This window comes from Medicago sativa, chromosome 5 (assembly GCF_051527215.1).
Source record: "Medicago sativa cultivar Bolivia chromosome 5, Bolivia_mono, whole genome shotgun sequence".
In the NCBI taxonomy this organism is placed as follows: Eukaryota; Viridiplantae; Streptophyta; class Magnoliopsida; order Fabales; family Fabaceae; genus Medicago; species Medicago sativa.
In genome coordinates, this window is record NC_140753.1 from 68,404,109 (window position 1) to 68,431,906 (window position 27,798).

The window sequence follows — 27,798 nt, forward strand, 5'->3', positions numbered from 1 at the left end:
AACATGGACTATTATGCTCATTTTTAGTACATGTGGCATGAAGGCAACACAAGTGCATAACTAACAAGTCATAGTTTGTTTGTTTGTTTTTTTTTTCAAAACTCTTTTGACTTCTGAGACGCCTCTTACATGTATTTAGAGTATCATGTTTGATGATATTTTTAGACTTAAATGCTTTAGAATATGAGTATACCTAACTTCATCCCCCTCCTCCCAAAATATCTTGGCTTTTTCCCTCTTCTTGTACCAAAAACCAATAAACTATATCAATTTAGGGGTTCATCTTTTGCTTGTTTGTTTTTACTAACATTACAAAGTCGACCTAAGAGTAACACCATCCATAATGGAGCTCTCTTATTTGGGTGCTTAAGTGGCCCCCACATGTACATATCATTCATTTTATAACTTTTTAATGTCAATACTCAATAAGCACTTAATTCCTTCAACTCATCACCACAACAAAATTTACTAATAGATCCCACTAATAACTCAATCATTACATTTCTAAAATGCTTATTTATTTCATTAAAAAATATTAAATGAAATTCACACAAAAAAATGAAGAGAGAGAGGAAGTTCTTGTACTCTTCTCTATAAGCATCAATAAATATCACTCCATAATTGGGGTGCCTATTTAGCTCGGTACTAAATAGGTGAAACACGCACCATTGCGGATGATCTAAGAATACTAAAACTATTATTCAGAAATTATATATGTTCAATAAATGAAATTAAATCCACTTGTTTCTTTAGACTTTTTAAACAACACTCTTAAACTCTCATTTCATTTGCCAAAAATTATTGGAAACACTATTAAGAAAATAAATAAAATTAATTCCACCAGTGAAACATTTTAACTTTTTTTAATAACACTTCTCCTTTCATTTGTCAAACTAAAGAAAGACAACAAGAAATCAAAAGAAAAACCAAACATTGTACTCTCTCACCTATTGACATTTTTTTTTTTGGGTGACCACTCTCTCAAATTTGTGTATATATAGGTAACAACTTCCCCTCTCCTTTCACCTCCACTTCATTGTTTAACTACCACAATCTTTCCTCTCTTCAAAGGAAACAAATAATTTTTTTCTTCTCCTTTCACAAAACAAAAGACCATTCAAACTCTCTCTCTTTTTCTCTCCCACTCTCTCCCTCCAAATATCAATCAACTAACAATCTCTACAAAGGAATATACCCTTTGATCCCAAAACCTTCCCCCCTTTCCCTTTCTCTATTTTCTTTCTCTTTTTATTACAATTATTATATCATTATAAATATCATTATTATATTATATATCCATACATTCATACACACACTTCAAACACTTCTTGTTTTTTCATCTTCTCTCTCTATAATCCTAAAGAGTAACATTTTAAAACTTTGATATGCAACAACACGTGGGAGCAGAAGTTCAACATACTCAACATAAGAAAAAGAACCAAGAAACACAGATGTGTAGGAAAATCAAACTCAGTATCTCTGATCACAACAACCTCAAACAAACTACAACCGTTGATGAAGTTGATGTTTGTGACAAAATAGACGGCGAGGATCTCTTCATTCCACCTCTCAATTTTGCTATGGTTGATAATGGCATTTTCCGTTCTGGTTTTCCTGAACCTTCCAACTTCTCTTTCCTTCAAACCCTTGGTCTTCGCTCCATCATGTATATATACATACACATATGATATATCTATCTATATGCTATGATCAAACTCACTTTTTTTCTTTTGCATGTGTTTTTGAGATTTGTGATTGGTTTTAACTACCCAATTGATGATTTATTAGTAAATTATTTATCTTTTGTGATGATATTGATTATTTGTTTGATGGGTCATTTTTGTAGATATTTGTGTCCTGAACCATATCCAGAAGCTAACTTGGAGTTTCTCAAGTCAAATGGGATCAAGCTTTATCACTTTGGAATTGAGGGTCATAAGGTGTGTGTATTTATCTTTTATGAACCTTTTTTAATCTATGTTTTTATGTTAAATTGATAATTTATCAAAAAAAAATCAATTATATGAATGCAAAAAGTGATTAAGGCTAATTGAAAATATAATTGAACAAAGATCACTGGTTATCTAATCCAATTGACATGTCTCTCTTATCATCTTTTGTGGTTTGCAATTATTTTCTTCAAGTTGGTGTATGGTATGGTGGATTGGATAATTTGTGACCTATTGAAATCAAGGTTATCAAAATCGGGACTTTACTTCAAGTCGAAAGGGAGTAGCAAAATCGGGACTCGTAAAATCGCAATCAAAATCGAAGGATTTTACTCAAGGACTTTTGTAGAATCGATATAGGATAGCAAAGTCGGGACTCATAAAATCGCAATCAAAATCGAGGATTCTACCAAAACAAAAATAATGTTAAATATATGTTATATATTGCATATAGTCATAAATGACTAAAGTTTAAAGTCCACAAAATACATATATATAAATGTGGGGGGAAGTGAAAGACTGAAATTTTTTTGCCTTTTGGGTATTTATAGAACGGGTCATGGATTCAAATCGGGTCAATTTACGAACCGGGTCAAAAATTGACCCTTATCAAAAAATGAACAAAATCCTTCAAAATCCATCAAATTCCTGCGATTTTGAATGGATTTCACGATTTTGTGCGACTTTGATAGGATTTTGCCTGTTTTTGGGACTTTGCTATGGATTTGAGTCGTTGAAGCTACGCAAAGTCGCAAAAACCAGGATTTTGGGACTTAAGTCGCGTTTTTGATAACAATGATTGAAATGGGACCATTATATGAATTGTAGTGTTTAAGCCAATGAATTGCTATGGTAGGTTATATGAGGGAAAAGGGGTCATAAAGCTGGTTGTTGTCAACTTGTCATATATTTTAGATTGATTTGAATGATTGACAGAATCATAGTGTTCACCGCGATTTTAACAGAAGTTGCACTTTGAAGCTTCAACAAATTCACGATGTCACCGTGATTGATTTTGCTAAAATCATTGTCAATCCAAACATGTACTTTGTTATGTAACATTTTGAAATGTGTCAACTTTATATAGTGCTTTTTATTTAATAAATAAAAAACATTGTTCGGAAACTATTGTTTGCTAAATTTTTATGATCGTAGCTTTTTCGATATCATTATTATGTTATCATGTCATTTTTTGGTCTATTATTGATCCTGATTGGATACTGTTTTCTTTCTTGAGCATATTTGACATTTCTGTGTGAAAATCCTCTATGATCTTCAGCTGTATGTGCATATATCCAAAGTGTGATAACTTTATAATATGGAATCACTGTTTGATGGAATCTAAGCTGGCATGTGAAGTCTTTTCCAGGGTTATCTCAAATTATAATCACAATCAATTTGGTTTTTTGTGAATATTTAATGGCTAGGAGATCATAAGAGTATTCTTGCTGTCTGTATAATGGGCCCATTATGAATTTGTCAAAAATCGTTTTTGTTCAATAAGCATAAATTTTCCATCATGACAAAGAAAGAGGAAAAGGAATTAGTAACAGTTCAGAAGTAGCATCTAAATCATGATCAACCCTAGGAACAATAAGAAGGCAAAATATAGCTTAAAAGATGAATTTGGAATCAAATCACAAACTTGCCGTTCAACGTTTTATGTTGAAACTGGTTAACTGGATTTGAAGCGTGAATTGTTCGATTGTGTTGTTTGAATGTGGCTAGTCCGATCGATAAAAGTTAGAGACTATTGCACTAGTTTATTTGGAAATGGAACCCATGTGTTTTGGTGGATTAGGGCATAAAATATATATTGAATTATTATAGGTACTTTACACTTTTTGCAAAATTATTAGATTCTGGAGTCTGTCTATTCCATGAGCTTATTTTTGGATATTGAATTATGGACTAGTACTTCTTCTATATGCCAAGGAACACAAGAAGAAGCAATACTTTCATTAATTCACCCTTGATTATGATATCGAAATTAGTTATATTTTTGAAATTTTGGAATTGTTTTCAGTACTTTTGGCCCATCTATGATTTTTGTTTAACTTTTTATTTGAATTTGACTTGAAGACCTTCTAACAGTTGATAAATTGCTTACCATTAATCTTCAAATTGTATTATCACCCTCCAGCCACCATTTGCCAATAAGTTTAATTTAGTTGATAAGAAAGTGATTATTGAATTTTTATATCATGTTGACATAGCAACTTGCAAGTTTTTAATAATATGGTATTATATCTAATCTCATTTGAAATTGTGGATTCAGGAGCCTTTTGTAAACATCCCAGAAGACACCATCCGGGAAGCACTAAAAGTTCTTCTTGGTATGCTTAAAGCTCTTTAATTAGTTCAATCTTATTTGCAGTTTCAACTTCTCATTTTGCAAGTGGTAACCTTTGGTGATCTAATTAATAATGCAGATGTAAAGAACCACCCAGTTATAATTCACTGTAAGCGGGGAAAGGTGAGATTTTGCTTGATATTTTTAACTCTAATCAATCATCCGTTATCGTCCCGGAAAGCCATATTTTTCTCAATATGTCCTTGTGATTTGAGCTAATAGGGTTCTATTAGACAGTAACAGATTTGATTTGAGATTGATACGAAAAAAACAATATTTTTTCAAAACTATTAGATTATAAACCGAACGAGTATTTTCTTGTAAAAATAGGTAATATCTTCCATTCTTGTTTACAGCACCGAACAGGCTGTTTAGTTGGATGCTATAGAAAACTGCAAAAATGGTGCTTGTCATCTGTTTTTGATGAGTACCAGCGCTTTGCTGCAGCGAAAGCTCGAGTTTCAGATCAGAGGTTTGTAGAGTTGTTTGATATTTCAAGCTTGAAGCATTTGCCTATACCATTTTCATATTTGAAGAGGTAACAAACACAAAAAAAAGTTATGCTAAATTGGGTTTTCCTTTCTTTAGCTTGTGAAAGTGAATCCAAGGTTCTACCTTTTGAATAATAAAATAGGAAAAGGTGATGAACTCCTTCAAAGCATTGCAGCAACAAAGGAGTAAAAATATTCTTCTCCCATTTTTTAGAATAAGATAAGAAAATTCATCAAGTAGTATATAGTATTAAGATGTATCTGTCTCTTCCAACTATTTTATTTTCTCTTTGTTTTTGTGTTTTTCTTTGCTGCTCCTTATTCATGAGCAATGAGTGTAGATTAGTCTTGATTTTTTTCTTGAGGCTAAGAGAAATTCAAGAAAGCTTGAAAAAGCATTGTTTTGTCAGCAGAGAATATTTCAAATTTCATATGCTATATTATATTTTTGCTTTCATTATTTTAACTTCATATATGCCAATTTCAGTGTGGTGAATATCATTATAATTTTAAATTGGGGTCTACAACTGTAAGTGTGGCTACAATATAAATATTTTGGAGATCTATGTGATAGCATCACAACTGCAATTGTGGCATCATTTTATTATATTTGGTTGTAATATCAACATCTTCAGCGGTCTAACACTATGAGATGTTCTCAATTTCTTTGAGTCATACTATGTCATATAAATTTGAAGAACTTTATTAATTTTTCACTTCAATTGTGCAACTAATTAAAAGCATAATTTGTGACACATTATTCAGTAGCTAATACTTTTCTTGTGGTGAAAAGTTCTTCCATTTTGCATCTACCTCATCTCTGTGTATGATGTCAGTAACAAACAAGTTGACTATTCCATCTATCCCTTATTATAAGCATCATTGTATTTTTTCACATGTATTAAAAAAATAGTTAGTGAATTTAATGTGTCAATTTTGTATGTTGATATTCTAAAAATACACTTTGTATATTAATGTGTAACTTTAATTTTTCAAATTTCAAGATAAATTAGTACTCTCTATGTTTCTAAATACACGTCACAGCTGATCGCTTCACACACGACAATGCACAACTTTGGTCATTTAGCATCTTTATATTATCCATGTTAAAAAAATGATAAAAAGTTATTATTTTGAAAATATTGATTGAGACAAATTGAACATCATATATAATATTTGTCTTTATTTATTAATAAAAAAATATGATTAAAATATGTTATGTGAATAGTGCACATGATAAAATTGTTACATTCTTGTATCAAAAAAAAAAAAATTGTTACATTTATTTAGAAACGGAGGGAGTAATATTAATAAGTGGTATGTTTGAGAAAAATAATAATACATACACATAGTAAATTGGATATAGACTTGTATTTTTAGGGAAACAAATTCTTCAATAATCAAAAAAGAATTTGGTGCAATTTATTGAATTTTCAAGATATATGTTTAATTTTGGTGAGATGTTAATATCTTGAAATCATTATCAGGACCTAATGCTTCAATGAATGATTATGTTTTTTTCCTCACGGATCACCCCATTCTGGCTCTGATTAATAAAAGAAGTGAATTAACTATTAGAAATAATGATGAATCAATTTAGGTGGGTTAGACCATCCACAACAGAGCATCTAAAATTGGATGCTTAAATGGGTCCTCTGTGTCTACATCATTAATTTTACAGTAATACTTAATTAGCACCAATTTTCTCCAATAAGCCTCTCAAAAGAAATTATTAAATAGGTCCCAAAAATAATTTTATATCATTACATTTCAACAAAATTAATTTAATTTATTAAGATTTATTAAATAGGACCAACAAAAAATGAAGAGAGAGAGAGTGTTTCCATAACCACCCTTCTCCATAGGCACCCATATATTTTACTCCACAATGGAGGTGCCTATCTAATGAGGTGATAAATATGTAGATGATCTTAGTTTAACTTCTTAAAAAAAATAATGATGACCTTTCTATTGTAAATATAAATATAAATAATAATGATAAATCAAGATAACTTTTTTTTTGAAAATCAAGATAACTATTTCTTAAATTGATTAATAGAAGTGGGGGCAGAAATAGCATAGAATATACTCCTACAATTTATAATCAAATTGCGTCAAAAAAAAATAATTTAGAATCAAGAATCAAATAAACTATCAATTTAGTTCCTAAACAACCACTCTCCTCTCTTCAATTTAATCAAATGGAGTGTCCGGAGTTCGAACCACGATATCTGCATATAACAATGTATTATCCCTGTTAACTGAGTTATATGCTCATGATGACTCAAAATCTTAATTTTTAATGTTACTTTGAATTTAAATCCATCTCTTAAGAAAATACCAGGGCTAACCTAACAACATATATCGAGGTTTAAGGTGGATGTTAAGATGATAATACATTATACTTCAATTTTCTCCTCAAACGCAAACTAAAAGTATTTAAACCAAGGCAGATTTAAATTTAAATTTGTTTTGACTATTATTCTATTTGACAAATGAATTGATGTTTTTATAGATTGGATCAAAACTAAGAAATGCTTTGGAACAACAAATTAGGTTGGTGAAGTTGGATGCTATTGCTTGTACAATTACATTGGATTTGCCGTGTAGTCATCTTTCAAAGTTGAAGGACAGGTTGCTTGAATGTCCTTCTCAATATGAAGAAAATTTTTCCTTCGAGATAGTTACCAATAATACATTTTCTAATCGCCAAATATTTCTTTTAGTTGCTCCTTTTGTATTTGGTTTTTCCCTCATATTTGTATTTGTATTCGGAATTATGAATTTTTCAGATTTTTTTTGAAACAAAATCATGTTCCTGAATTTTCTCCAAGATTTTGTAAATGAATTGAAGGACACTTTGGTAATTTTATTTTGGGGGGGGGGGGGGGGGGGGGGGGGGGATATGGAGATTAGGTAGGGAGTCCCTAGTAGATTTATAAAAAATAAGAAACAAGAGTAACTGAGAAGAAAGCCCATAATGTAGCACACCTAAGATTGGAAAACAGCCCAATACTATGATTTATTTTCTTATTATCACCTTCATTTTCACAAATACAACTTTAAAGTGTTAATTTCATTTCTTTTTCAATATTCTCCTATTAGGAAGTGAACTTTCAAAAGTTATATGTCTTTTATATTGGGCACATTAATTAATTACTATAACTAGTGAGTACCCGTGCATCTTAATCTTAATTAAATTAAATGGTTTGGTTAACGAGTGTCCCCACATAATCTTTAAAAGGCCAAAGGACATAAAGCGATTGAGATTGAGTTTTTGATTTTGATTACATGGCAGCTGTAGCATCAGCCGAGTCAAAGCAATTCGATTTGAGTTCACGAATCGTCCGATCGGATGAAAACTGCACACAATTACATCCATTATTTTGTTGTCTAACAATGCTTCATCACCACACTAAAATAGAGTGCAGGAAAATGATAGGTGCAAGTTTAATTTCTTATTACGCTTCTATAATAAAAGGCCTATGCTTCTATGCATAAATTAAGAATCACCGTAAAACCACACTTTTTTACCTTGTTGAATACTCCATCGGTTTCAAAATAAGGGACATAGTTTGACTTAATCTCTCAAATCGTAATCCAATAAATATAATACAACATGCAGTATTATTGGAACATCATAGTAGCATTTATTTTCAAATTTCATAACAATGTGGCCAAAAAATTGAAATGGTTTATAAGAAAACCAAAGAGGAGAGGATTCAGATTTGAAATGAAATGTTGAGAAGAGAGATGGTGGGATTTGTATTGGGAGTTGGGACTCGGAGGAAGATTAAACTGAATATTCCACTTTGATTTTTTTCAATTTTTTTTTTTTTGAGAGAATTCCACTTTGATTTTTTTTAATTCTATTAAGCTAGTTCTAAATATCCACAATACAATTTGGTGCACAATTTGAAACATCAAAGTAAACGACTACGAGAGGTAAACTTCGTATACATCAATAACCCCTAAAAAAGAAAGTAAAAATAACGGTCATGTAGACTAATGCTTCTGGGGTGACTAGTTTCTCTAAGACACTGATTAAAAATGTTGAAAGTAAAAATTTCATTGAAAACAACAAATTTTTAACTTTCAAAAGTTGAATGTACAATTTTTCTACGCTTTTCAATACAACATTTTAAGCATGAATGCATCCCTCTAACATAAAATGGCTGCATCATATATCAACTTTTTCTTCTATCAAATATGACAATCACCATATGTATGAATCATATCATATATATGTAATGCTAGAGTAAGCTACACAGGTAGAGCTAAGAACATAGCAGCTCATAGTTTGGTAAGTGTAGCTAGAGCTGAATGATCAAAAAGTTGGCTGGGAAATGTCCCAGAACCTACTGCATCAATTGTAATGTCTGAAGCTTTTTCCAATTCATGAAATGTTGTTTAAAGTCAAAAAAGAAAAAAAAAACAATGGCAACACAGAATTTTTACCATTGAGCTCCTGTGTTTTTGACTAGTTACTATAGAAAATGACAGAGTTAGGAGCCTAATTATTTCATAAATCATGAATGACAAGCTATCAATGTGGCACTTCAAACATTTAAATGTAGAACAGCAGAAGCAATGAATGAAAGAAAAAAGAGAGAATTGAATTGAATAGTTGGAGCTTAGCTCTCAACCATTGAATATACATATACAACAATACAAAATTGATTTTCTAATTTCAAGCCTCTTAAAAATGAGACTTGAATTGAATAGTTGGAGCTTAGGCTCTCAACCATTGAATATATATTCACAACAACACAAAATTGAATCTCTTATTTTAAGAGAATGAATAATAAGGCTATTCCTAACCACTAACCTATGTATATACATAATCAAATTATATACATAAAAGGAAAGATGAAAATCACAACACTTATGTTAAATTGTTTACACCTAAGCTTCAATGAAATTTAATATGCTTCATCAAAGCTAATAAAATTTGTCAAGTGATCGTTGCACGTTGACTGCTTATAACGACTTATTGTGCACTCTATACATTCACAAAGATTCATTGGCCATTGACTGCTCCGTCGCTTTCCAAAACTTTAGCACTACGACAAGATTCAGAATGCATTGATCTCAGTTCTACATGCTTCTTCAGATCGCTGCAAAATCGATATCAATATAAAAGAATAAGTATGCATAGATTAGTAAATTTATGCATAGTTTAGTAAAAGAATGATTCAGGAAATAGAATTCTAATTGCAACACACCTGCAACGTGGTATTCTGCATTCCGAGTCTTTGCAATTTCTAGAGTGAGCAGTTAGTATAAACCATATTTTCTTACAATGCTGGCAGCCCCCATTCACTCGAATTTCACACTTACTGGCATGAGAGAACAGCTTCTTGATCTGAGAACAGTTTGGATGAGAGCATGGTTCAGCCTTAGTTGCGAGGCATTGAGATGCATGCTTCAAAATGTTCAGCAGTTTCACCATCTGTGTATCAGTCAGTAAGTATGATCAACAATCTAGTCTAGAACAAATTAGTCAAGAAAACAATAAATCAAGAAAATTAAATTCATACCATTTCCTCATTTGACTCCTGATTCCCAGATTGACATACTGGTGTTGAACAATTTTGAGTCAACTGGTGTTCATTTTGAGTCATCATCACAGTAGGATTGTGTAGATGGTAAAGGATCATCATGGAGGAATACTTGGCACGACGAAGTGTGTCAAACTGAAACTGAGACTTCTGGCAGAAGATCAAAAAGTTGTCCCTATTTTCAAACAATCTACTCTCAAGAACGATATCATTACGTTTAGTGTCGGAGGGGATATCATCAACAGAAGCCTGAAAATGGCACAAAATTCAATGTTTTGCATGAAGTTACTAATGATGAGAAAATTATATGAAAAAGCATCAGGTTTAGGTTGTTACCTGACAAAGTGTATGCACCTCGCCGTTCTTTGAAGTGTGTTCATCAGAACTATGGCATCTGAAATATGTGAAAAATGAACATCAATGACAAAATCCCTTTTTGTTTCATTCAATGCCAAACCATTGTAAAATTAGTTCAAATATGTATTCAAGTTATCATACCTTTCACACTCCTGAAACTTCTTGCATTCAGTGCAAAACCATCGCTTCCCAGACACTATCACTTCATGGCAGTGTATGCATGAAGATCGCAAGTGAGCCACGAAGAAGTTTTCTTTTGTAGGCAATATATTTTGGCCAACCTAATCAAAATTATAAAAATAACTTAAACTGGTCTATGATTAGAACATTGCAACATTTCATTTACTCAAGTATAAAAATGGATGTAGAACTAAAGGGAAAAAGTGGATGAAAGTAAAAGACAAGATAGACATACTTTTTGCATCACCAGAATGTCTTTGGAAGGCTTGGAATGTCCCATGTCCTTTATTGTTCTATTTGACACTTGTTTCAACAACTTTTCATAGTTTCCTCTACTCTCTTTTTCGAGGGTCTTGGCTACTACCATAGCATTACCGCACCAGAAGTCTCCATCAAAGTATGGCAAACGAGAAGCTGTCACCCTGGAGTTCCCTTTTTCAGTAGTAGGAAGAAAGAAATGATCATATACGTTGGTTAAACCAACGACAATATTTTCTTCGGTAGCCTTTTTTAGCATTGAAAGATACCTGCACAAATAAATAATATAAACAAATTAAAGATGATAAAAGAAGGAAAATTGTACTTTCAAATTCTCAATGTAATGTATACACTAGCTCATGAAAATTCAACACACAAAGACACATAAGAAGAAAGAAAGACTGACCAACGGCGCAGCTTATCATTCTTTGGAGTTTTTTGCTCTTCGGGATGGCAATATAGAATATAATCATCCCCTTTTTCTGAAGGAGCACAGGCCCATATGTAGCAAGTTGTGAAACCATTTTTCTTGCAAAAATCAAGGTATCCGATCTGATGATAGGAAAAAAAAAGCATAAATAGAAAGAATGGAAGGATTAAGTGTTCATTTTATTAGTTCTATTGACATAGAAGTAGAGTTTAAAAGAAAAATACCAGTATCTCATGGTAAACGACGGTACGGAGGGCTTCTCCACTCTTTGTCCTTCTTTCAGGCCTAAAATACTTGACGGAATCAAGATATGAAATGTATACACAACGTTGATTGGGATTGCCGCATTCAGAGCCAAATTCCTGGACATACATTCCAAAAATGCATACATCTACTCCTTCAATTTTCTGAAACAGAAGTATAACCTGAAACCAACCAAGGGAACTTCTATTAAATCCTCTGAGACATATTAGAGTAGACATCAAGATACATTTAGTTCAGAAGAAACAATTAGTGGTATATTTATTTATTCATTGATAAACCATCGAACTTACTCTTGATCTATAAGAGAATTCAGTAGGGTAATTCTCCTCTGGGATGATGTCCAGAAACTGCTTATTTACTTTCAATTGCTTGTCGACAGATAGCACTTCTCTAATTGTAAGATTTTCTGCTGCTATAACCTGCAATTTTGCAGCAATTCAAGCCACATAAGTAAAGAAAAAGATCGATAATTTTAATAACAAATTTCAATTTACATGCTTAAGATCAAGAAAAAGACAGGATACTAATTTATTACTATTTTCAATTTACATGCTTGCATAAGAATAAGAAAATGTTAAGATATTTAAAGTTTATGTGCATGCATGCGGATTTCTTGTTATTACCTCATCAAGTTTCTCATTCCCTTCAACTTTTTCCCAGTTTTCTCTCTCTTGCATGAGATGCTCGAAAAGTCTTTTCTCTAAGTGGTCACTTAGCACAGTTCTTGTCAAGTCCTTAGCACCAAAGTTAGCTGCCTTTGGTAAGGGAAAAGGCCGTCCATTTTCAATTTCTTTTAGGCGGCATAAAGGACATATATACTCAGCATTGCTGTCCACATCTGCTTTCTTGTTGTAGAGTGCACATATTTGATGCTGCCATCTTTCACATTTATTGCATTCAACCCACTAGAAGAAACAACAGTCATAAAGAGTTAGTTTAAATTTCTCTATATCAAGCTGAATTATATAGTAATGGGATCTTAAAACTTACCGGTTCTTCAAGTACTTCATCATTATTCCTTTTTTCAAGATTTTTCTTGGAAATAGATGTCCCATTGAATGCGATTTTGTCACCTTTAGTCTTGTAACACGTAGAGCAAATGCAACCCTGTGCATCAAAATCATCTTCTTTCGTACAGAAATATGTTCTCTTGATGCGGGTGCCACAATGTAAACAAAAAAGTGGGACTGGTGCAAAGTAAAGTCTTCCCTTTTCACATAATTGGCAAGTGTTCGCATCAATTCGTGCTTCAGCCTCAGAAGTAATCTGTGTTAAAAGAATTGTTAACTTTTAAATGTCTTAAACAAATTCAAAAGCAAATAGAATTATGCATATATCTAAATTGCAGGAATAGAACATGAAATTTCAATAAAAATCACAAACTAAAAATAATTTATTTGTATTTTTGCAGATATTGACAAATATAAATACAATCTGTCAGCTGGTTCACGATACGCACAAAATCCTCTAAATAGCTTAACCTCATCAAGGTAATTGAAAACACTAAAGGGAGGTGTACTAACCGAACAGATTCCTTTCTCAGACTACTAACATGTTCTGTTATTTGCTTCCATGTGAACGAATCAATCAATGAAACAGCATCATTTATTCTATTAGAGGATTTTGTGTGATTCTCTTGATCAGTTTTTGGCTCATTGACTTCCTTTTGAGCATCTGTCCCGTCCTGGTTGAATCCAATTCCTTCTTGTTTGTCCTCTACATCAATAGGAACATGCATATCGGAATTTTCTCCAATGTCCATTTCCATGGAAATGTTCTTGTCTACAATGCCATGTCTTTCAAGAGCTTTCTCCTCTTCACCATCATCACCAACAATAATAAGTTCTCTGTAAGTATTTACCCCCTTCTGGTTGAATGCAGTTCTGCCTTGTATGTCCTCTTCGAGAGTAGGCATACTGTCAATTCCCACTGATATTTGGCCAGCCTGTAAGCCTTTTGAGGGAGTTATCTCGTGAATTGGTTGATCGTAACTTGCATTGTTAACTAAAGAAACATCACAACCAGACTCCATTATTTTCCGTCTTTTGTGGTTGATATCTAACTTCTGTGGTTGATATTCACTGAAGTCTATACAAGACCAGACATCAGGAAAATTATTGGAAAATTCTTCAGTGTTGCCATCATGAGTGGAAAATTCTGAAGTATTCACCGAGGCAGATTGTGAGAATGTAAAAGTTGACTTCGGAACACCCAATAGAGCTTGCACACGCTCATCCAACATCTCCAGGTTCATATATTCCTCCTGCCAAATATGTAGAAAAACAATTGTGCTTAATTAACATCATATTGGTACAACTTGAATTTGATACTCTTATTGGCTATTATTATTAGCAAAAAAAATAGTACTTCAATGCTCAGACACAATTCAAGAAACATACCTTTGAAGAAGCATTGGTAAGTAACAAAATTTCCAGCATAGTTGCAAATATCTCATTCTGAATGATTTCAACACTGAATAAAATTTATGGTTAGTATCGTCTCAATTCAATCACAATCTTGAGTTGAAGTAAATGCAACCACATTTCTGTGAAAATTAAATCACTTTCGCTTACATTTTTCTTCTTATTAAATGACGGTTGTATACCATTTCAGGATGATACCGCCAGTCCATGGAGAATCCTGGTTGATTTCTTAATTCAGCAAAACATCTCTTTCGCGAGATGTTTGAGACAACTGACGAAGTCCCACCAAAATGACAACCCCTAACAAGCATCCTCTCGATTTATCAGAAGCTATTTAAATCTGAAGCCATAAGAAATAATCAACAAATATAAGTTAGAGAAATTCCAACAATGTTCTTGATGTGCCATAAACTATAAAGAGGGAAAACATGATTAACATTAATTTTAAACAAGCTCACAATTAAGAGTGCATATATAAGTACCAATGTGAACAGCAATCAGAAATTGGATGATCAAGAAATGTTTAAGTAGAAATTGGATGAACACGAGAAAAAAAAAGTTAAAGAAGACTAATTTGAAATGCATTATTAAAGTATTGATTAACCATAGACCATTTTACTGTTAACAATCCTAAGAGCCATTCAGCATGATACATCTTTTAATCAATTTAAATTTCACTTAGAAAAAAACTTAACCAGCTTAAACCTTAGCTCATTAATGCTAGAAGTCAGGTCATAACATGAAAGCAAAATTTTTGAACATTAAAAAGTATCAAACAGTTAGCGGCACTATATCGTAGCAGAATTTAGACAAACCGCATACGCTATTCAGTACAAAATATTGTCAAATAGATGTTACATCGGCGAAGCTAAAGCACTATTGCACCGTGGAATTTCAACAAATCGGTATTGTCAATCGCGGATCACGGATAAATAGAAATTAAAGCGTTATTCGAATTCCGCTGTGTGCCGCAATAGCCGCAAAATTCGCAATGTTTTCAAAGATTCTTGGAACCATTCAATAATTCCATTCAAATTCAATAGCCTTTTATCAATGTTTATTAAACCCACTATTATTTATCAACATTCAAAATTTGAATTCATTAATTCAAAGAAAAAAACTCATTAATTTGATTTCAGAATGTGAATAAATTTCTGAATGAATACAGGATTTAACTAAAAAGATTGAAGTTATTATGATCAATTCATAACCATACCTAGAATAAAATTAGGGTTAGGGTTTAAGAATTGGAAAAAACCTCCATTCAACAACAGCAAAAAATTAGGGTTAGGGTTTTAGATTCTTGGAACAATTAACATTAATTCCGTTCATATTTGATACTCAAATTGATTATCATCATCATTATTATTAAACCCATTACTATTATCAACATCGAAACACTCGGATTCATTAATATAGAGGAAAAAAAAACTTGTTTATTAAGGTTCATATTACGAATTGAATCTATGAATAAAAACTGAAATTAAGAGCACGATTGAAATTGTTATCATAATTTAAAGTGAATTGAATAATCGCTTGATTTAAAAGAAAACCCCCAATTTCGAATCAATAAAATTAGGGTTAGGTTTAAGAATTGGGAAAAAGATCAGACATTGACGCAACTTATTTATTAAGGTTCAATTCAACGATAAATAAAGTTAGAGAGAGAAAGAAAAACATACAAGCAAACGTGATGCTAACTTAAAGCTCTGACGTCGACGCAAAATCCTTCTATTTTTCTGTTCTTTCGCAGAGCTGGCTATGAGAATTAATTAATATATCTAGGGTTTCCTTAAATATTTTCATTTAAAATGATCAAAATTAATGTGATCCTCGTCATTTTTAATTGCAGTCGTTGATAAGGTTTGATCCAACGGTTGTTGTTTATTTGAGGAGAATCCGATCCTAGCGAGTGATCAGTTTTAATTGTCACTTTATCTAAATTAATATAACTGATTTACCAAACTAATACTATTCAATGTCTTGATATATCTTACTAAGCATATTTTAAGGTTAATAAGTCTCCTTAAAAACATTGAAAAGGTAATAAATAATTTTGGGTCTCATTCTTTCAAAAAAAAAATAAATTTTGGGGATTAAAAAAAATCACCTTTTCTTTTTAAAAAAAATCACTTAAATATTTGTATCTAAAAATCACTTGTTAAATAAATATCACTACAAACACAAAATAGCTTATCTTTTTTCATATAATATCTAAATTATTATATATCAAAATAACTTATTTTCTTTAATACGTAACAAATGAGCTCTTAGAGATTATTTTATAGAGATTTTATAAAAAAAATATAAAATTATTTTGGGTTTGTTCAACATGATACAAATCACTTAAAACTGATTTTTAACTTGTTTGAAATTTGAGTGTTTATGGTTTCTATCTAAGTTCTAATATATAGGTTCCGTTTAATGTTCTTCAAAAAAAAAAAAAGTTTCCGTTTAATGTTGATAATTATATTCAAGGTGTATTGATCATTAAATATGGGTATTTTTTAACCTTGGGTGGGAGGGGGTCCTTTTGTCGGTGAGGTTTAGACGGTTATATGATTTATCTATTAATAAGTCATGTACGATGTATGATATTTTTGTGTACGGGTGGGAGGAAGGTGGTGAGGCGTGGAAGTGGCGGCGGCGTATGATATTTTTGTGTACGGGCGGGAGGAAGGTGGTGAGGCGTGGAAGTGGCGGCGGCGGTTGTGGGAATGAGAGGAGGAAATGGTAGGGGAGTGTAGGAGATTTCTTGGTATTGTGATTTTGCAGGATAACAGTTTAGATCAGTAGCAATGGCAGTTGGATCCCGTGGGTGGCTACTATGTTCGTGGCGCTAATCAGTTACTTACTTCCAATGAGAATCCTAATGTAGGGGTAGTGTGACTTGATTTGACACAAACAGGTTCCTTCAAAAGTATCAATTTTTTCTTGGAGACTTCTGTGTGACAGGTTAAAGACCAAGGAAAATATGGCGGCGCGTGGAATTATTTCCCAAGACATGCAGTTATGTGTTAATAGTTGTGGTGATGTCGAATCAGTTAGTCATTTATTCCTCTCTTGTAATGGTTTCAGGGCTCTTTGGTCTCTATAGTCTGAGCTTGGATTGCGGTTTCTACGGCGGAGCCAAACTCTATTGCTGACCATTTTGTTTAGTTCACTTTTTCAGCTGGTGGCTCATTGGTGAGACTTTCGCTTATGCAGCTTATTTGGCTTGCTTGTGTTTGAGTAATGTGAGTGAAAGAAATAATAGACTTTTCAACCAAAAATAAAAATCTCTAGAAAAGTTGTTATATAGCGTAAAATTTCATTTCTTCTGGTGGTTAAAGGAAGCCAATGTCACTTTTATTTTTGAACCATTAGAGATGGTGGTCGTGTCCGCTTGTTTGTTTGGGCATTGGTTAATCTTGCCATATGTTTTCTCTTTGAGCAGGATTTGTTTGTAAACTTTTGTTGTCTTCTTTGACACGTCCTATTCTATTGAGGCGCTTCGTTGGATGTTAATATATTCCATTTTTGCATCTTAAAAAAAAAGGGTATTTAGTAGCCAGATTTTATCCATTGATGAATTTGACCCAAGTAATGATGTTTCTATGCGTGTCTCAACTTGGTCGTCGGTGGTTGGTGGAAAAATGAAGGAAAAATTATATGGTGGTGGGAACCATTGGCGTCAAGTGAACGAAATGGCCTAAACATAAAGATGGGTTTAAAGTTCATTAGGTGGTGTTAGAGATGACCCTCAAATATAGCTAATGCTACAAGACTAGCGCAAAGTGAGGGAGTGAAACACCATCTTTTAGAGCAACGAATGTAAAATAAAAAAAATGGTGGAGTAAATGCAGCATGATCAAGAGTGTGAGCAAAAACGTTGCAAATAATTATGAGCAATGCTATATCTCTAGAAAAAAAACATCAAGAATTCTTCAAGAATAAAAAGCAACCAATCACAATGCACTATTTGCCACAATTCAAGGAGGTGTGGCTGAAAAATAGGAAGTGGACAAATAAATCATGCAATTAAAACTTGCCACATGTGTCTTGAAAAATTCTTGATGTTATTTTTCTAGATAAATAGCATTTTCCAATAATTATTAGCTTAAATGTAGTTTTGATCTCTTTGTTTTAACAAATCCGCAATTTTAGTATCCCTAATTTAAATTTTGCAATTCCGGTCCCTCAATTTAAATCACACTCCCATCTTCCGAGAGAAGTTTGAATTACATTCCAGTCCCCTCCCCTCTTATGTTAAAATATACACTCTCTTCCTTTGAAAAGTAAACTTTATACTCCCATCCCCTATGAGATGCTTGAAGTACAAGCTCATCCCTTAATAATTAAATATGCACTACACTTAAATCTATTTTAACATAAATAAATATTTTTATGATATATATTAATTTTGAACCATCATTTAAGAAAAATAAATTAATTTTTTTTACTTATTTAAAGTTCAATGATAATTAAATTTAAATAATTTTTTATTAATTTTATAATTTAGAGTATACAATTCACTTTAAAATGAGCATACTTTATTGACTTTTGTCATTTCTCACATATTTTTTTGTTTTTGTTGTTTCATATTTTATAATAGGGTTAAAAACTATATGGTAATGAAATTGTGAATAAAAACTAGCGAAAAATTTGCATTCAAACTTTGATTAAATTAAAATGGACCTGCAATACTATTTCTCTTCGAAGTGTGTTAGATTATTATTTTTTGATAGATTGTTAGAAATAAAAAATATATTAAGGGAGTGAAGTGTATATTTTAACATAAGAGGAGAGAGGAATGTAAATCAAGCTTCTACCAGAGGAGGGGTGTAACGCCCTCCTTTTTATTTAATTATTTTACTTAGTTTTAGAATATATTTATGTATTTATATGATTTATATGAGGGATATATGATTTATTGAGATTAGATGTCTTTTTATAATTTAATTAATATATTTTGTTGAGTGATATTTTGTTATGTTATTGATGAATGAAGTTTTGCATCAAAAACAAGACAAGTATTTGTATCGTCTCCACAGGGATTAGTGCGACATCACGGATAGATTAACATCAAATATCATTCTAAGTTAAAAGGGTGATTGTTTGTTTCATTTACAACTATGTTAACTAAATGCAAAAAGTAAAAGATGAGATTAATAAGGATTGAAACTTGTTAGGAGTAGCGTTCCTTAACCAAGCGTCACACGTAAACTAATGATCCATACGAATTCTAGCTTTATAAACAACATTATCACAATCAATTCTAAACTACCCTTCGTGTCCAAAGCGATATAATTATTTCTAAGTTATCGTTTAAACATTCGTGTCCAAATCCCTTAAACGATAACAAAGTCGATCGGATAACTTAATCGACCGTGTCCAGCCTGATTAAGCATCCGAAAGCATTGAACTCTTGATTATGGTGATTATCACAAGATTAACAAAGATGTCAAGTAAGTTAACCTAAGATATATTGCTATTCTAGCTCTAGATTCAAGAGTTTGTGTCCAAATCATCTTGAATCTCATTGAAAGCATTAACACAAGAATAACAACAATATTGAATATAAATTGCTAGAATCATATTTTGCAAGATCAAAAGATTACATGTTAGCAAGAATCAAGTACCTCTCATCCCAACAAAGAGTATTTAGCTACACATCATCATGGAAGCCTTGCAAGGATGGCTTGAAAAGGAAGGATTCATTCTCCTAGTGATGTCTCAACAAAGGAATAAGGATCCAACTTCCAAAATCACTCTCACTTCATATGATCTACCCTATTTTCTCTCTAAGATATTACAATGAAAAACTAAGAGAAAAGCTATGGAAAACTAACTAAGTTACTATCTAATAATTTCCCCTAATGAACTACTAATATATATAATAAAGCAAGCCCAAAATATCTAAAAATAATATCTAACATAATATCTAAAATAATATCTTACATAAATATCTTACATAACTAGCAAGTGGGCCACTTGAGTGAGGCTAAACTTCTATTTTAAAGGGCTAAGTTTTTACACCTACGCTAATAGCGAAATATACGCTATTAGCGTGGTTGGTCGGCCTAAGTTCTGGCCAATTGCAGTGTGCCACGTTGGTCCTTGCCCTATTTCTTCACCCTTGCTACGCTAATAGCGTCGTCCTCTGGAACCTTTACGCTTATAGCGTAGATCACGCTAATAGCGTGTTTCTTCAAATCCAGTTTTTGCTTCGCTCCAGCTACGCTAATGGCGTGGATGTCTGGACCAATTACGCTAATGGCGTATTTGTCGCTAATAGCGACGTTCTTCAAAACCAGCCTCTGCTAATTTGCACTTTTCATGATTTTTGGTCTTTGCTCTGTGTCTTGGGGTAAATTCCTGCATAAAAGGATAGAGTAAGACATATAAAGCATAATAAGGCATTTAACGCTTATTTCTCGGCTTTTCCTTCAATTACTTGCAAAGCAAGCAACAAAAAGTGCTTAAAATATAACATGAATTTAACACTTTTATGACATTCATCACTCTCCCCAACTTAACTCTTTGTTTGTCCTCAAACAAAGGATTGAAAATCAAACAAGTTATAGACAAGACACAAGTACAAAAGGCTTTGAAAACTCTTCAGATGAATGATTTAAAAGTGAATGCGCGGGCAAGTTTAAGTTTCCAACTAATTTAGAATTCTACTACTAATATGAGATGAGTCCTAAGTACAAAAATCATGTCAAATATTTCAAAACAATAATATATTTACTTACGAACCACACCTAACACACTTCTTTGAAAGTAGGTAAACAATTGACAACAAATAAGTGAGGGTTATGAACACACATCCGGAAATCAAGTTAACATTCCAATCAAGTTATGTGTCCATCCAAATATCATTTCAAAAGACATAAAAACATGGATCAAAAGGTCTTTGAGGGTTATAACTTGGCTTGGCTACAAAAGAAATGTCATATGTGGGGCAATTGAAATCAAAAAGCCTAACAACTAGGAACATTCCTTGTATCAACCATTAAAGTCCACAATCTTCCCTACCAATTATTACAAACCCTTGGTGTTCACATGAGATACACTTTGATCTTGACAACTTATTCTCTTTTTGGATTTTCCTTTCTTTTTCTCTTTTTCTATTTTTCTTTTCATGTACACATTGTTTTCTTTTCTTTTGTATTTACAACAACATGTTATCTTGATCAAAGATAAAATTACACCATAGTACTTGACATAAGGTTTACATCTACCTTCTCTCCCCAACTTGAATCAAAATACACCCTATTTGAATGTTCCTTTACTCTAAGGCAAAAGGGACAAATAACATTGAAAGTTTAGGGTTCAACAATTAAAAACAACTCAGAGTCCTAAAGTGCGTCAAAAATGAACTGGGTTTAAATTTAAGGGCAAGTTCATCAAGCATGGTGCTTATGACTTGACAGTTCATAATTGAGGACTCCGATTCATTTGGCTCAAGTGGGTTAGCAAGTACTCGCTCTTCTCACAAGGTAGGCTATTTGTGGTCAAGTAAGTTTCACTCATAAACAAAAATGTGCCTTGATCACTTCCATGCCTTCACACAATTTAAAACAATTATTGGATTTAACATAAAACAACCGAGTTAATCAATGAAAGCCGGTCTCCTTGCATATGTACAAACATTTGAGGTTTCCTCACTTTAGGCTAGTACTACGTGGTTCACAAACAAATAATTTATTGTAAAGAACTAAATGAAATGCAATTTTGCACAAAGTACTCATTTCATATTCGAGTAAAAACCTAGAAAAACTGGAAACTTGTACCTTGGCTTTGCGCTTTTACCATAATTATGTATCATTACCAATCATCTGAGATTTGAAGAATGAAGCAAGAGTGATACAAATGAAGCAAGAATGAAGCTTCCATGATTTTCAAAACAAAATGAAGTACTTAATCAACAAAAAAAGCTAACACATTATTCAACATAAAACATAGTACTAATAAAACAAAATACAAGTCCATGTGCAAAAATGAAACAAACAACAGAAGCAAACTAGTGTTGAAAGGTATCAAGAAAGAAAACAAAAAACCAAACTATGCTTGCTCGCAATTGCGAGCTGATCTACTCGCAGTTGCGAGTTGTGACCATTTTGCTCGCAGTTGCGAGCTGTTTTTACTCGCCATTGCGAGTTGTGTCAGTTCAGGATTCTGCTCTCTGTTTAACTTTTGTTTTTGATGTTGTGATGCATGCACATGACTCCTAGACTTATTATGCATTAAAACAGTAAATGAATTGGGTTGCCTCCCAACAAGCGCTTGTTTAACGTCGTTAGCTCGACGCCTTTTTCGTTAGGGTGGCCAAAATGAGACGGACAAGACATCATCCTTTGTGTTCCTTCGCTTTGGGAGGAATTCCATGAACTTTAAGTACAGATGATGTGGAGTCCATAACCTCCCTATCTTGGTTTTGAACAAGGTACAAATTTTATCAATGACCCGGTCAATTTCAGCCTTGCTCACTTTCTTCCCCTTTTGTTCAAATGTTTCTTCCTTGCCAAGTAACCGTTCCTTTCTCTCTACCACCTCTATCACTTCTCCGCTATCAACAGTTTTGTCCTCTTCAGTAAATGACCTTTCTTGAGGAAGTTCGATTTCATGTGGTGGACCACATTCCTCTACTATTGCATCTTCCTCAAGTTCAACAACACCTTCTCCAACAATCTCTCCGTCATGAGTGGATTGAATGTTGACTTGATTATCCATGATTTTAGCTTGAATCATCTCCAACTGAATTGATAAATTCCTCAATCTTTGGTTGGTATTTTGCATGTTTATCATGGATTGTTGCATGAAGATATTCAAAGTATTTTCCACATTGGTCATTTTTTCATCTTCAAAAGGATATTGCTGATGCTGTTGATATGGTTCATACTCGGGTGGAGTGTAGAAGTTGTTATAACCATGATCAGCCATGATTTTGTTAAATTCATACTCGATGTCACTGTGATTTTGCTAAATTCATCGTCAATCCAAACATGTACTTTCTTATGTAACATTTTGAAATGTATCAACTTTATATAGTGATTTTTATTCAATAAATAAAAAACATTATTTGGAAACTATTGTTTGCTAAATTTTATGATCGTAGCTTTTTCGATATCATTATTATGATATCATGTCATTTTTTGGTCTATTATTGATCTTGATTGGATACTGTTTTCTTTCTTGAGCATATTTGACATTTCTGTGTGAAAATCCTCTAATCTCTTCAGCTGTATGTGCATATATCCAAAGTGTACTAACTTTATAATATGGAATCACTGTTTGATGGAATCTAAGCTGGCATGTGAAGTCTTTTCCAGGGTTATCTCAATTTATAATCACAATCAATTTGTTTTTTGTGAATATTTAATGGCTAGGAGATCATAAGAGTATTCTTGCTGTCTGTATAATGGGCCCATTATGAATTTGTCAAAAACCGATTTTGTTCAATAAGCATAAATTTTCCATCATTGACAAAGAAAGGGGAAAAAGAATTAGTAACAGCACAGAAGTAGCATCTTGATCATGATCAACCCTAGGAACACCAAGAAGGCAAACTATTGAGGAAAAACATAGTTCAAAAGATGGATTTGGAATTTAATTACAAACTTGCCTCTCGATCGTCCGTTCAACATTTTATATTGAAACCGGTTTACTAGATTTGAAGTGAGAATCGTCTGAGCGTGTTGATTGACTGTGGCTAGTCCGATCGATAAAAGTTAGAGAATACTGCACTAGTTTATTGAGAAATGGATCCCATGTGTTTTTGGTGGATTAGGGCATAAAATATATATTGAATTATTATAGGTACTTCACACTTTTTGCAAAATTATTAGATTCTTGAGTCTGTCTATTCCATGAGCTTATTTTTGGATATTTAACTATGGACTAATACTTCTTCTATATGCCTAGGAACACAAGAATAAGCCATACTTTCATTAAGTCACCCTTGATTATGATATCCAACTTAGCTTTATTTCCTAAATTTTGGAATTGTTTTCAGTACTTCTGGCCCATCTATGATTTTTGTTTAACTTTTTATTTGAATTTGACTTGAAGACCTCCCAACAGTTGATAAATTGCTTATCAATAAGTTTAGTTTAGTTGATAACAAAGTGTTTATTGAATTTTTATATCATGTTGACATTGTAACTTGCAAGTTTTTAATAATATAAAATTATATCTAATCTCATGAAATTGTGGATTCAGGAGCCTTTTGTAAACATCCCAGAAGACACCATCCGGGAAGCGCTGAAAGTTCTTCTTGGTATGCTTAAAGCTCTTTACTTAGTTCAATCTTATTTGCAATTTCAACTTCTCATTTTGCAAGTAATAACCTTTGGCGATCTAAATAATAATGCAGATGTAAAGAACCATCCAGTTATAATTCACTGTAAGCGCGGAAAGGTGAGATTTTGCTCGATATTCGTAACTCACCAATCATTAAATATAGGAATAGATAGTTACAACCATCTCGTTTGGAAAAATTCATATTTTTCCCGACAATGTCTTTAATCTGTGATTTGAGCTAATAGGGTTCTATTAGATAGGGACGAATTTGATTCGAGTTTGATATGACAAAACAATATTTCTTTCAAAACTATTAGATTATATACCGAAAGAGTATTTTCTTGTAAAAATAGATAACATCTTTCATTCTTGTTGTTTACAGCACCGAACAGGCTGTTTAGTCGGATGCTATAGAAAACTGCAAAAATGGTGCTTGTCATCTGTTTTTGACGAGTACCAGCGCTTTGCAGCAGCAAAAGCTCGAGTTTCAGATCAGAGGTTTGTAGAGTTGTTTGATATTTCAAGCATGAAGCATTTGCCTATACCATTTTCATATTTGAAAAGGTAACAAACACAAAAAAAAAAAAGTTATGCTAAATTGGGTTTTCCTTTCTTTAGCTTGTGAAAGTGAATCCAAGGTTCTACCTTTTGAATAATAAAATAGGAAAAGGTGATGAACTCCTTCAAGGCATTGCAGCAACAAAGGAGTAAAAATATTCTTCTCCCATTTTTTAGAAAATAAGATAAGAAAATTCATCAAGTAGTATATAGTATTAAGATGTATCTGTCTCTTCCAACTATTTTATTTTCTCTTTGTTTTGGTGTTTTTCTTTGCTGCTCCTTATTCATGAGCAATGAGTGTAGATTAGTCTTGATTTTTTTCTTGAGGCTAAGAGAAATTCAAGAAAGCTTGAAAAAAGCATTGTTTTGCCAGCAGAGAATATTTCAAATTTCATATGCTATATTATATTTTTGCTTTCATTATTTTGACTTGATAAATGGCCATTTAAGTGTGGTGATTATCATTACTGTGGTGTGACAACCACATAAAGTGGGTGTTTTTGGGTAGTTACTCATTTATATTTTGTTGTAATATCAACATCTTCAGTGGTTTAACACTATGAGATGTAATCAATTTCTTTATGAGTCATACTATGTCATATCAATTTGAGGGCCTTCATTAATTTTTTACTTCAATTGTGCAAACTAATTAAAAGCTTAATTTGTGACACATTATTCCATGGCTAATACTTTCGTTGTGGTGAAAAGTTCTTTCATGTTGCATCTACCTCATCTCCATGTATAGTGTCCCTAACAAACAAGTTAACCACTCCATCTATCCCTTACTATAAGCATCATTGTCTTTTTTTTTTCTTTCCCCCCCACATATATTAAGAAAAATAGTTAGTGAATTTAATGTGTCGATTTTGTATGTTGTTATTCTAAAAGTACACATGTGTAACTTTAATTTTTCAAATTTCAAGATAAACTAGTACACTCTATGTTTCTAAATACATGTCGTTGTCGATCGCTTCACACACGACAATGCATAACTTTGGTCATTTAACATCTTTATATTTTCTATGTTAAAAAATGATAAAAAGTTAATATTTTGAAAATATTGATTGAGACAAATCGAACATCATATATACTAACATTTGTCTTTATTTATTAATAAAAAGTATGATTAAAATATGTTATGTGAATAGTTCAATGGTAAAATTGTTACATTTATTTAGAAACGGAGGGAGTAATATTAATAAGAGGTATGTTTAAGAAAAATAATAATAAATACACATAGTAAATTGGATATGAACTTATATTTAGGGAAACAAATTCTTCAAAGATGACTGTATAATTAGAATCGGAGGGAGCAGTAAGAATGAGAAAAATTGGAGAAGCTATAAATCTGTAATGTAAAGAAAGGTAGGAAGAATAGTGAGAATATACAAAAAATGAAATCACAACATGATATAGGAAAAACTCAAATTCCATGTTGAGAAGAGAATGTCTAAAAAGAATGTGCAAACTCTTTCTCTTAAGTTGATTTTCTTAAGGATGAGTTTGGCCAGATATAAATGCACAATATGATATCATATTTCATTCATTTGGACAATCAAGTAAATAATCAACACCTTTCTTTTAAAAAAAAGTAAATAATTCACGTACCTAATCAGAAAAGAATTTGGTGCAATTTATTGAATTTTCAAGATACAAAAATATGTTTAATTTTGGTGAGATGTTGATCTCTTGAAATCATTATCAGGACGTAATGCTTCAATGAATGATATATGTTTTTTTCCTCACGGATCACCCCCATTCTGGCTCTGTTTAATAAAAGAAGTGAATTAATTATTAGAAATAATGATGAATCAATTTAGGTGGATGAATGTCCCCAAACATTCTTTAAGCATCCTAAATTTAGTAATTATTCTTTTAAAAAGTCAACTATTACAATTTTCAATGCATTCAATACATAACTTTTCATTAAAAATTTACCATTTAAAGTACTTAAAGGGTGCCCCGGAGGCACTCGTTAACATTTCAATAATAATAATGATAAGTGGGGGCAGAAATAGCATAGAATATACTCCTACAATTTATAATCAAATTGCGTCAATTTTTTTTTAGAATCAAATAAACTATCAATTTAGTTCCTAAACAACCACTCTCCTCTCTTCAGTTTAATTAGGTGGAGGTACGAGGTTCGAACCATGCTCTCTGCATATAACAATCTATTGTTCCTGTCAACTGAGTTATGCTAGACTCAAAATATTAATTTTTAATGTTACTTTGAATTTAAATCCATCTCTTAAGAAAATACCAGGGCCAACCTAACAACATATATTGAGGTTTAAGGTGGATGTTAAGATGATAATACATTATACTTCAATTTTCTCCTCAAATGCACACTAAAGTATTTAAATCAAGGCAGATTTAAATTTAAATTTGTTAATGACTATTATCCTATTTGACAAATGAATTGATGTTTTTTTTAGATTGGATCAAAACTAAGAAAATGCTCCGCAACAACAAAGGTTGGTGAAGTAGGATGCTATTGCTTGTATAATTACATTGGATTTGCCGTGTAGTCATCTTTTCAAAGTTGAAGGACGGGTTGCTTGGATATCCTTTTCAACGTGAAGAAAACTTTCCCTTTGAAATAAATGCCAATAATACATTTTTTTTTAGTACAACCAATAATACATTTTCTAATCGCTAAATATATTTTCATTGCTCCTAAA

General features: G+C 32.2%; 2 protein-coding genes across 9 annotated transcripts; one reads left to right on the forward strand and one right to left on the reverse strand.

Annotated features, from left to right (window-relative positions):
- Window positions 1–1,024: 1,024 nt before the first annotated feature.
- LOC146924354 (inositol diphosphatase DSP4-like) lies at window positions 1,025–27,798 on the forward strand. 8 transcript variants are annotated; one of them, XM_085709389.1, is made up of 6 exons: window positions 1,025–1,666; window positions 1,847–1,940; window positions 4,228–4,285; window positions 4,382–4,425; window positions 4,659–4,774; window positions 27,553–27,798. In XM_085709389.1, exons 1-6 carry the CDS (start codon window positions 1,386–1,388, stop codon window positions 27,566–27,568), a joined length of 609 nt encoding a protein of 202 aa, XP_085565515.1. In that variant the 5' UTR covers window positions 1,025–1,385; the 3' UTR covers window positions 27,569–27,798. The 8 variants fall into 8 exon arrangements, with proteins under 8 accessions (XP_085565515.1, XP_085565518.1, XP_085565519.1 ...); XM_085709392.1 differs by lacking the exon at window positions 4,659–4,774 and adding an exon at window positions 24,936–25,051; XM_085709393.1 differs by lacking the exons at window positions 4,228–4,285; window positions 4,382–4,425; window positions 4,659–4,774 and adding exons at window positions 24,473–24,530; window positions 24,627–24,670; window positions 24,936–25,051.
- LOC146924355 (histone acetyltransferase HAC1-like) lies at window positions 9,814–14,475 on the reverse strand. Its single transcript, XM_085710528.1, has 14 exons — window positions 14,449–14,475; window positions 14,243–14,299; window positions 13,372–14,106; window positions 12,834–13,130; window positions 12,467–12,748; window positions 12,134–12,262; window positions 11,804–12,004; window positions 11,556–11,701; window positions 11,127–11,418; window positions 10,853–10,992; window positions 10,691–10,748; window positions 10,334–10,603; window positions 10,019–10,245; window positions 9,814–9,910 (listed from the first exon to the last, which is right to left on the reverse strand). Exons 1-14 carry the CDS (start codon window positions 14,473–14,475, stop codon window positions 9,814–9,816), a joined length of 2,958 nt encoding a protein of 985 aa, XP_085566654.1.